General features: G+C 50.3%; 1 protein-coding gene across 1 annotated transcript in view; it reads left to right on the plus strand.

The window, feature by feature from the left end:
- PLBD2 (phospholipase B domain containing 2) overlaps nucleotides 1-11967 on the plus strand; it is a 31003-nt gene that overhangs the window by 8815 nt on the left and 10221 nt on the right. Inside the window, exons 2-5 of the mRNA XM_017543340.2 lie at nucleotides 2287-2380; nucleotides 5626-5784; nucleotides 7297-7397; nucleotides 7615-7829. Of these exons, the coding sequence (XP_017398829.1) occupies nucleotides 2287-2380; nucleotides 5626-5784; nucleotides 7297-7397; nucleotides 7615-7829 (569 nt within the window). The remainder of the gene's footprint in view (nucleotides 1-2286; nucleotides 2381-5625; nucleotides 5785-7296; nucleotides 7398-7614; nucleotides 7830-11967) is intronic.

Consider the following 11967-nt stretch of genomic DNA (forward strand, 5'->3'; position numbering starts at 1 on the left):
TCCCTCCCCTCCCCTCCCTTTTTTTCCCCTCCTGTCCCCTCCCCTTCTTTTATTCTTTTTTGAGTCAGGAGTCTGGCTCTATCACCCAGGCTGGAGTGCAGTGGTGCCATCTTGGCTCACTGCAACCTCCACCTCCCAGGTTCAAGTGATTCTGCCTCAGACTCCTGAGTAGCTGGGACTACAGGAGTGTGTCGCCACGCCCAGCTAATTATTCTGTTTTTAGTAGAGACAGGGTTTCACCGTGTTGGCCAGGCTGGTCTAGAATTCCTCAAATTCTCAGCCTCCCAAAGTTCTGGGATTACAGGGAAGAACACTGTGCTCAGCCTCGTATTTTCAATGTTAGTGACAAGCAGAGGGCTAATGTATACAGGGAATTGCACCAACCAATAAGAAAAGATTTCAAAAACCCATTAGAGAAAAATGGGTAAAGGACATGAAACAGGGAAGTAGAAATGACCAATAAAAATAAGAAAATATATGTAACTTAACTAATTTAAACATCGTAAACACCTTGGAACTTTTGCAACTAACAGCTTGTTTGCTAGTCATGATTTTAATGAGGGGGTGGGCAAATGGAAGTTTGCTCATTCTAGAGACTCAGTCTATGACCTTCTGCGGTTCTAGGACTGGTAGTGCTAGCATTACCTGGAGGCTACATAGAAGTGCAGAGTCCTGGCACAGTGGCTCACACGGGTAATCCCATCGCTTTGGGAGGCTAAGGCGGGTGGATCACCCGAGGTCAGGAGGTCGAGACTGGCCTGGCCAACATGGTGAAACCCCGTCTCTACTAAATATACAAAAACCAGCTGGGTGTGCTGGTGCATGCCTGTAGTTCTAGCTACTCAGAAGGCTTAGGTGGAAGGATAAGTTGAGTCTGGGAGGCTGGAGGCTGTGGTGAGCCAAGATCATGCCACTGTACTCCAGCCTGGGTGACAGAGCAAAATGCTGTCTCAAAAAAAAACCCCGGTGCAGTGGCCATGCCTGTAGCACTTTGGGAGGCTGAGGTGGGCAGATCTCCTGAGGCCAGGAGTTCGGGACCAGCCTGGCCAACATAGTGAAGCCCCGTCTCTCATTAAAAATACACAAATAAATTAGCTGGGTGTGGTGGTTCACACCTGTAATCCCAGCTACTTGGGAGGCTGAGGTAGGAGAATCGCTTGAACCTGGGAGGCGGAGGTTGCAGTAAGCCAGGATCATGCCAGTGCACTCCAGCCTAGGGAACAGCCAGACTCTGTCTCAGGAAGAAAAAACAAAACAAAATGAAAAAAACTATGGAGTCTCAGACCCCATCACAGACCTGATCAGAACCTGCCTTCTACCCAGGCCTGCAGGTGACCTGCATATATATCAGAGGTGGAGGTGTGCTCCTTCAGAGGCGTGGGAGCCAGCCTTCCTGGAAGTGAATCTTGCCCCTCACAATTCTATGACCTTTCAGATGTATCTGCTAGTATTGGGCAGCAGTGCTGTGTAACAAACCAGCCCCAACCCGGTGGCTTAAACAAACAGCATTGATCCTCATGGGGCAGCTCTACTTCATGCTGCAGCTCTGCAGACCTGGTGTGCCTGTGTGACTCTCATATCTCTAGGACAAGTAGGCTGGCGGGGGCGTGTTCTTCCCATGGTGATGGCAGAGGCCCGAAAGGGCAAGTGAGGCCTCCTGAAGGCTAATCTTATAACTAGCATGCTGTCAATTCCACCGACATCCCATTGGCCAAAGCAGGTCACATGACACAACCAAACCCAAATGAAGGAGCAGACAAGGACATTTGGCTATTGGTGGAGGAATGCAGTCACATGGCAGAGGGCATGGACATGGGAATGAGGGTGGCATGTGACATAAGTTTGTGTTTTAATTTCCTCCTCTTCTGCAAGAGGACAAGATGGGGATGATAACCCTGCCCACCTTGGAGGATTATAAGATTATCACAGGGACTCAATTAGTTAATGGACATTAAAGTGGCTAGAACATGGCTTGGCACAGAGCCAGCATCTCATCCTCAATGGATGTTAGCTGGTGTTACTGTGGGTGAGGGAATGTAGACGGGTCCAGCATTTTTGGGGGAGGCTGTTTGTCAATATCTACAAAAATTAAAAATACACGTGGCCTTTGAGCCAGTACTTCCTATTGGAGGGATTTAATCCTGCGAGCTTGCAAAAACGGACAGACGGAGATTCACGTGAGCATCTGCTGACCGCTGTGTCGTTTTCATGGTTCAAGCCTGGAGATGCCGTGTGACTAGCTGGGGGCCTCTGCCACTGACTGAGTGTCCCCTCCTTCCCCTCCAGGTGGGCCTTTCTGGAGCTGGGCACGAGTGGCCGATACAATGACAGCTTGCAGGCCTACGCAGCCGGCGTGGTGGAGGCCGCTGTGTCAGAGGAGGTAAGGGCTGAAGCGTGGACATGGGGCTCCCACCCTGCCCCCACCCCTAGCAGTGTGTTCTCCAGGCTGCTTTTGAGATATATGCAGAATAGGCCCCCTCACTCCTGCCGCTGCCTTCCATCTAGCTGGGGAGAAAAAGTGGACATGCATTCTTTAGAAAATTACACTAGGGGCCGGCCACTGCACCTGGCTCTCACCTGCTTCTGATATTGCTCACTTCTTGAATGGATGATGTTAATTTTTATAAAGCTCAATGATGAGTAAAGCAAAATAATATGTTGTTGAGGGACTCATCACATGCAGTAAAAGCAGCTGAACAAAAGGCAGTGGGCACAACTCGAGTGCCCAGCTCCTGATGAATGGATGCATAAAACGTGATCTCTCATACAGCGTAAGTTTATTCGGCCATAAAAGGGAATGAAGGACTGACACACCAGAACATGAAAGAACGTTGAAAACATGCTAAGGAAAAAAGCTAGTCACAAAAGGGCACATACTGTACGATTCTATTTATATAAAATGTCCAGAGGCTGGGTGGGCACTCCAGCTTGGGCAACAGAGCAAGACTCTGTCTCAAAAAAAAAAGTCCAAAATTAGCAAATCACAGAGACAGAAAGCTGACTAGTGGGTACCAGGACTTGGGGGGAATGAGGAGTGACAGCTGATGGATAGGGGGTTTCTTTCTGGGATGATGAAAATGTTCTGGAGTTAGAGAGTGGTGATGGTTGCACAACCTTATGAATACATTAAAAACCATGCATTATACTTTTTTTTTTTTTTTTTTTTTGAGACAGAGTCTTGCTCTGTTGCCCAGGCTGGAGTGCGGTGGTACAATCTCGGTTCACTGCAACCCCTGCCTCCCAGGTTCAAGAAATTCTCCTGCCTTAGCCTCCCAGGTAGCTGGGATTAAGGCATGCGCCACCATGCCCAGCTAATTTTTATATTTTTAGTAGAGATGGGTTTTTCCCATGTTGACCAGGCTGGTCTCGAACTCCTGACCTCAAGTGATCGCCCGCCTAGGCCTCCCAAAGTGCTAGGATTACAGGTGGGAGCCACCACGCCCAGCTGATTTATACATTTTTAAATGGTGAATTTTATGGTATGCAGACTATATCTCAATATGAATGAATGAATGAAAAGGAATAATAGCTACCACATTTAGGGTGGTGGGTACCTCTAGGGGTGGAGGAGGCAGGGGCTTAGGGGCTGCTCAATGGTACCAGTAACATTCTAGGTTTCAGTTTGGGTGTTCATTTGATTATCATGCATCATAACTTAGAATATGTTGTGTATTATTTCTGTGTATCAGATAGTACCTAGTGTAAATTTTTTTTTTTTTGAGACAGTCTTGCTCTGTCACCTAAGCTGGAGTACAGTGGCGCGATCTCGGCTCACTGCAACCTCTACCTTCCTGGGTTCAAACGATTCTCATGGCTGAGCCTCCAGGGTAGCTGGAATTTACAGGCGCACACCACTACGCCTGGCTAGTTTTTGCATTTCTCGTAGAGATGGGGTTTTGCCGTGTTGGCCAGGCTGACCTCAAACTCCTGACCTCAAGTGATTTGCCCGCCTCGTCCCAAAGTGCTGGGATTTCAGGTGTGAGCCACCTGGCCTAGGCTAGTCAGACATGCTAACAGGCACTGTCATGTGTACTTCACAGTAAACGCCTGCCATCTTCCAGGGACTCCATCAATAACTGACTTTTCCATTGATGGCCTAACCAGCGGCCCAAGGCAGAGCACCTGCCCATAATCCCAGGACATTGGGAGGTCCAGGAGGGAGGATTGCTTGAGCCCAGGAGTTGGAGGCTACAGTGAGCTAGGATTTTACCACTGTACTCCAGCCTGATAACAGAGTGAAACCTTTCTCAAAACACACACACACACACACACACACACACACACACACGCACATACACACGAAGTAGGTGAGGCTGTGGAGTGACAGCGGTCTCCCATGATATAGATGGCGGTGTGCATTGGGTCACCCAAACTGGAAAATAATTTGACATCAACTTGTGGAGTTGAACCTGCATGTGCCCTAGGACCCAGCAGCCCTCCTGCTTGGGTATACCTTAGAGGGGATGCATACCCAGGGGTGTGCATGAGGTGCTCAAAGCAGCCCCAAAATGTCTTTAAAATGCCCCGAGCAGGTGAATAGCTAACTAGGTGGAGGTGTGCAGGGCAGCGTTACCAAAGCAGTGGAAATGGGTGAATCTGAGACGCCTGGAGGTGAAGGGGAAAGAGCACACCTTCCCGTGTTGCCCAGGCTAGCCCCAAAACCCCGGGCTCGGGCGATCCTTCCACCTCCACTTCTCAGGTACCTGAGAATATAAGCACACACCGCCATGCCCGGCTTAAGCCCCATTTTAATGTGGATTCCAGTCATGGCTCTTTGATTCACCACCTGGGTGACCTTGGGAAAGCTACTTAACCTGTGCCCTGATTTCCTCAGCTGTAAGTGGGAGCAGTGATAATAGCACCCTCCTTATAGAGTTGTGGGGGTTGAATGTGCCAGTTCATAGAAAGGGTGGTCATTACCACTAGCTATGGGTAGTGAGCCCCCTCCGTAGAGCGGCCGCGGCCACTCCCCTCCTCCTGGGGTGCCAGCTGGGTGGCTTGTGTTACTCTGGGCCAGGCAGCTGTTCTTGGCTGGGTTCACTGATGCTCCTGAGTCTGCCAGCTGGCCTGGATGGCCTTGTTCATATGTCTGGGGGCTGGCTCTCTGTCAGCTGGGGTGATGGGGATGACCAGGCTACACGGTCTTTTGTCCCCCAGCAGGTGAGCCCAGACTCATGCAGGTGGCATTTGGGTGGGAAGTGCAGAGGGCCACATGAGGTCTGGGTGAAACTGGCGTGGCATTCTCTTGCCTGGTGGAGTCAGCAGGGGTATTGCTGTTTTGTTCCCTGCTGTGTCCTCAGTGCGTAGGCTGGAACATAATAGGTACTCAAAAAAACATTCATTGATTGACTAGCTGAACACATAGATTGGGGTCCCAGTAGCAGAGGTGGTGCCACCAGGTACAGGCTTTGCAGGCTAAAGGCTCTCAGGGCAACTTCCAGGGGTCTGGGGTCCCTACCGGGGCAGAGCTGGGCAGGAAGAGGAACCTCCAGGGAGAGGATGGCATGAACCAGGGCTCAGGTGGCCACGCCAGCAGCGTCTGCTTTGGGGCAGCCTGGGTAGGGCTCTCAGGGAAGAGAGCACCCCAGCTGCCCGCCCCCACCTCACCCACCTGCTGCCCCGCAGCTCATCTACATGCACTGGATGAACACCGTGGTGAATTACTGCGGCCCCTTCGAGTACGAAGTCAGTTACTGCGAGAGGCTCAAGAGCTTCCTGGAGGCCAACCTGGAGTGGATGCAGGAGGAGATGCAGTCAAACCCAGACTCAGCTTACTGGCACCAGGTGAGCCCAGCTGCCATGCTCGGTGGGAGGGGGCTTCCAGCTGGCCAGCCGTCCTGTCCCCTGCTGTCCTGGCCAGCCTCGTGGCATGTCCAGTGGCCCAGCCGCCGCATGTCCATCATCATCTCCACCCTCCTAGCTGACCTGCCACATGTCCATCTGTCCAGTCTCCATCTGTCCACTTGCTGGAATTCCAGCCATCCACCCTAGCCTACTTACTGTCAAAGAATGACTGAAAACAGTCAGCTGTTAGCATGGTGTTTTACTTGCATACAAGGGAGGTTGCTTGGTAGATTGGCTATGTTGGATGCAAGTAAATACAGTATGAGAAAGAGAGGAAGGGGAAAGCTGGAAAATCCCAGAGAGTCCAGGCACAGTGAATTTCGTTTTCCTTTCCTTGAGGGAGCTGCTGATCAGCTGACAGCTAATGGAGAGGCCAGGCAGGTGCTCTGCCTTGGGGCCACTGGCTAGGCCATCACTGGAAAAGTCAGTTATTTAATGTCAGGTGCTTACAGTGAAGTACACATGACGCTCTGTCAAGTGGCTGCCAATGCCTGTTAGCATGTCTGCCTAGCCTAGGCCAAGTTTGCACCATTTTCCTCTGTAGAACTTCTCAGTGTTCACCCACCCCCCTACTCACACCCTTATTAAGACAGCCTTTTCTACCACCCACCCATCTACTTGTCCGTTCCACACATCTACCACCCACCCATCCACCCATCATGCATCTATCCATCCATCCATTTGCCCACCCATCCATCCATTCATCCACCCACCCACCACTCACCCATCTACCTCCATCTATTCATTCACTCTTCCACCCATCCATTTACCCATCTATTCTCCCACCCACCCATCCATCCATCATCCATCCATCCACCCACGCATGCTTATATATACAAATCCACCTACCCACTCACCCATGCATCCATCCACCTTCCATCTGTCAAGCCACCCATCCACCCATACATACGTACATCCACCCATCCATTCATCCAACAGCCCACCCATCCATCTTGCAGATGCTTACTAAGTGCCTGGTGTCCCTCGCCAAGGCTCCATGAGGGACGCACTGATGATACTTTATGGTTACAGGATGTTGAGGCAAAACGATGACAATGGGGAGAAGTCAGATGCATGTGACAGGTACCCGAGGAAGCAATATAGTCAGTACTGAACTCAGAATAGGAGCAGTTGGCAAGAGGCCAGGCCAGGCTGGGAGGCATCCTAGAAGAGATGGCTTCTGAACTAGGCTCTTAAGTGGGGCAGATTAACACATCCACCACGCATCCATAGGGCAGAGATATAGAGTTAATTCATGGAAAGCAGGAGAATACTCAGCATGGAGGGGTGGATGGTAGTTTGGGGGGGGTCAAAGCTGGCTGGAGTCTGGAGGGTACCCCCAGGCCTCCTGCTCTGTCTGAACCCCCAGGCCAGAGCCCCTCCCATTGAAGAAGAAGGTGTGAGCCTGAAGGAGAGGCCTCACCCTCCCTCTGCCCCTGCCCCCTCCCCTAGGTGCGGCTGACCCTCCTGCAGCTGAAAGGCCTGGAGGACAGCTACGAAGGCCGTGTGAGCTTCCCAGCTGGGAAGTTCACCATCAAACCCTTGGGGTTCCTGTAAGTGCCACCCCCAGAGTGGACAGGGTGGGAAGAAGGGCCACACGCTCATAGTTGGACAGACCTGGATTCCAGCGTCAACCCTGCCACTGCCTGGCTCTGTGGCCTCAGAACAGTCAGCTGATCTCCCAGAGCCTCGGCTTTCTCCTCTGCAAAATGGGAACATAACACCACCCACAGTGGCATGGTAACCCCCTGGTGCCCTGGCCCTCCTCAGCCTGCTGCAGCTCTCTGGGGATCTGGAAGACCTGGAGCTGGCCCTGAACAAGACCAAGATCAAATCTGCCCTGGGCTCCGGCTCCTGCTCTGCCCTCATCAAGCTGCTGCCCGGCCGGCGTGACCTCCTGGTTGCCCACGACACCTGGAACAACTACCAGCACATGCTGCGTGTCATCAAGAAGTACTGGCTCCAGTTCCGGGAAGGCCCCCAGGGTAAGTGACTGTGGGTGTGTCTGGGGGATGAGCAAGTGGGTGGGCACCCACATGGGGGTGGTCCTAGGAGGTGTGGGCCTTGGAAACCCTTCCAACACATGGAGTCACTATAGGCACATTTCAAGAGTTCATCCTGTTTTTGTTTTTTTCTTGAGTCAGGATCTTGCTCTGCTGCCCAGGCTGGAGTGCAGTGGCACAGTCGTGGCTCACTGCAGCCTTGACTTCCCAGGCTCAGGTTCCCGCCTCAGCCTTCCAAGAATCTGGAACTATAAATATGTACCAGCACACTCAGTTGGTTTCTTTATTTTTTTTATTTTTTTAAGAGACAGAGTCTCATAATGTTGCCCAGGCTTGTCCCAAACTCCCAGGCTCAAGTGATCCTTCCGACTTGGCCTCCCAGAGTGCTGCCATTACTTATGTGAGCCACTGCGCCAAGCCAGTGCATCTTTTTATACATGTTTATTGCCTTTTTAATTTTACCTATTGCTGCTTAATCAGCCACCCCAAAATCTAAAATAACAAAAGCTTAAGCAACCACTATTTATTTTTTGTTCCTGCCTCTGTGGGTCAGCTGGGTGGTTTTGGTTTTCTGGGCTGGGCCAGGCTGATCCTGGCTAGGCTCACTGATTCATCTGCAGTTCACTGGCAGGTCAGCTCGGGGGGGCTGGCTGGCCTGGGTTGGCCTCATTCTCCTGTCTGGGATTGACTGTCAGCCAGGGTGATGGGGACAGCTGGGCCATCATCAGCAGGTGAGCACAGGCCTGTTCATGTGGTATTGGGGTGGGATGTGGTGAAGACCTCTTGAGGCCTTGGTGAAACTGATGCAGCGTTCTTTTATTTTTTTAAATTTTGAGACAGTGTCTTGCTCTGGTGCCCAGGCTGAAGTGTAGTGGTGCAATCTCAGCTCACTGCAACCTCCGCCTCCTGGGTTCAAACAATTCTCCTGCCTCAGCCTCTTGAGTAGCTGAGATTATAGGCATGTATCACCATGCCTAGCTAATTTTTATGTTTTTAGTAGAGACAGGGTTTACCCATATTGGCCAGAGTGGTCTTGAACTCCTGACCTCAAGTGATCTGCTCACTTTGGCCTCCCAAAGTACTTGGATTACAGGTGTGAGCCACCACACCTGGCTTGACACAGTGTTTATTTTGTTTTATTTTTTTAGACAGAGTCTCACTCTCGCCTAGGCTGGAGTGCAGTGCTCAGCTTACTGCAACCTCTACCTCCCAGGTTCAAGCAATTCTCCTGCCTCAGCCTCCTGAGTAGCTGGGATTACAGGGGCGTGCCACTGTGTCTGGCTAATTTTATTAGAGATGGGGTTTGCCATGTTGGCCAGGCTGGTCTTGAACTCCTGACCTCAGGTGATCTGCCTGTCTCGGCCTCCCAAAGTACTGGGATTAAAGGAATGAGCCATTGCACCTGGCTGACATAGCATTCTTTACCCAAATAAGTCTGGTGGCCAGCCAAGACTCAAGAGGTGGGAGAACAGGCTTCACCATTTGCTGTGAGAAACTGCAGGGTTGCACATGGCTTGGATGCAGGCATGGGAAAAATTAGAGCTATTTTTGCTAACAACCAACTGCAGGGCGTGCGTGAATATACTCTTCCTGTCAAATATGAAAACTGACTGTGCATGGTGGCCCATGCCTGTAATCCCCACGCTTTGGGAGTTCGAAGCAGGAGGATTGCTTGAGCCCAGAAGGTCGAGGCTTCAGTGAGCAGTGATCACGCCACTGCACCCCAGTCTGGGTGACAATGCAAGACCTTGTCTCTAATAAAGAAAAAAAAAAGGCCGGGTATGTTGGCTCATGCCTGTAATCCCAGCACTTTGGAAGGCCAAGGTGGGCAGACCACGAGGTCAGGAGATCGAAACCATCCTGGCTAACATGGTGAAACCCTGTCTCTACTAAAAATACTAAAAGTTAGCCAGGTGTGGTGGTGGGCGCCTGTAGTCTCAGCTACTCGGGAGGCTGAGGCAGGAGAATTGCTTGAACCTAGGAGGCGGAGGTTGCAGTGAGCTGAGATCGTGCCACTGCACTCCAGCCTGGGCGACAGAGTGAGACTCCATCTCAAAAAAAAAAAAGAAAACAAAACAAAAGTTTACAGTCAAGGCCAAAGTCCTCCGTAGTGCCACGTCCTTCATCGCAGGCCCCAGCATCAACCCCAGGGATTGCAGTACCAACTGCCAGATATTTGCAGTACCTCCTTCTTGGCCAAATGTAAAAACTTGATGGGACCAGGAGCTGGTGAGGAGGTGCGGAAGTGTCCAGCCTTATTTGTTGCTAATGGGAGTATGTGTTGGCACAGCTACTTTTAAGAGGAATCCAGCTGGCATCTAATAAAATTCAAAATCCGTCACTCCAGTGATCCAGCAATTTTCTGACTCCAGTCTGTCCCTAGAGAGACATTGCAGCTTCTGCACGGGGAGTGTGTATAAGCAAGTCTGCTGCCACAGTGGTTTGGTAACAACCTAACGTCCACTCACTGAAATTCAAGTCCACTCTAAATTGACATTTCCGCAGGGCATCATATACACCGAAAGTGTATAGCTTGCATTTCTTGCATGTGGAGCACACCCTATGTACAGCAGCCAGCTGGAGAAACAGAACATTCCCAGCCCCTAGAAGCTTCCCTCATGTCCCTGTCCAGGCACACCCCACCCCAGCATCACCTCTATTCTGCTTTCTCTCTTTCTTTTTTTTTTGTTTTGCAAGATAGAGTCTTGCTCTGTCACACAGACTACAGTGCAGTGGTGCGATCTCAGCTCACTGAAACCTCCACCTCTGGGTTCAAGTGATTCTTCTGCCTCAGCCTCCCGAGTAGCTGGGATTACAGGTGCATACCACCATGCCCAGCTAATTTTTGTAGTTTTGGTAGAGATGGGTTTCACTATGTTAGCCAGGCTGGTCCTGACCTCAAGTGATCCAACCAAGAAGGTACCAAAGTGCCAGACTCCTTTTAGGGGAGAAACTTCTGTTAGCCCTAAAAGTATAAACAGATGAGGTCCTCTGAGATCTTCAACTGCTTGCTTTTGTAGTGTGTTACCTGATTTTTTTTTTTTTTTTAAGACAGAGTCTCTCTCTGTTGCCCAGGCTAGAGTTCAGTGGCATAATCTTGGCTCACTGCAACCTTCGCATCCTGGGTTCAAGCAATTCTCCTGCCTCAGTCTCCTGAATAGCTGGGATTATAGGTGCACACCACCATGCCCGGCTAACTTTTGTATTTTTAACGGAGGTGGGGTTTCACCATGTTGGCCAGGCTGGTCTCGAACTCCTGACCTCAAATGATCCAACCACCTATCCTGATTTCTCACAGCATACGTTAGGTTTGCCTGGTTTTGAATGTCATATGAATGGAATCCTGTAGTATGTGCTCATTTGTTCTGCATGTCTGTGAGATTCATCTGTATTACTATGTATAGCTGTAGATATATCATTCTCATTGCTATATATGCATTAAAATTTTAATATCTTTTGAAAACTGCATAAGTTATGCATGTATGTTGTGAAACATTTGAGAATCCTCCAAAACACTCTCACAATGAGAATCACTCAAACACTCCAGAACCTGAAAGAGAAAATTTCTGTCAACATTTGGTTATGTTTTCTTCTAGACTTTAAAAAATGTACCTTGGCTGGGCACAATGGCTCACGCCTGTAAACCCAGCAGTTTGGGAGTGCAAGGTGGGTGGATCACTTGAGACCAGGAGTTCAAGTCCAGCAGGGCCAACATAGCGAAACCCCGTCTCTACTAAAAATACAAAAATTAGCCGGGCGTGGTAGTGCACAACTGTAATCCCAGCTACTGATACCTTTCTTTTAAAGTGCAAAAACTTACTGTAGAAGAGATAATTCAGTCCGGACATGGTGATTCGTGCCTGTAATTCCAGCACTTTGGGAGGGTGAGGCCAATGGATCACTTGAGGTCAGGAGTTCAAGACCAGGTTGGCCAACATGGTAAAATCCTTCTCTACCAAAAATACAAAAATTAGCCAAGTGTGGTGGTGGATGCCTGTAATCGCAGCTACCTGGGAGGCTGAGGCAAGAGAATCACTTGAACCCGGGAGGCAGAGATTGCAGTGAGCCGAGATCACCCCACTGCACTCTAGCCTGGGCAACAGAGCATGACTCTGTCTCA

Source organism: Cebus imitator, unplaced genomic scaffold, assembly GCF_001604975.1.
Source record: "Cebus imitator isolate Cc_AM_T3 unplaced genomic scaffold, Cebus_imitator-1.0 Scaffold8, whole genome shotgun sequence".
Classification (NCBI taxonomy): domain Eukaryota; kingdom Metazoa; phylum Chordata; class Mammalia; order Primates; family Cebidae; genus Cebus; species Cebus imitator.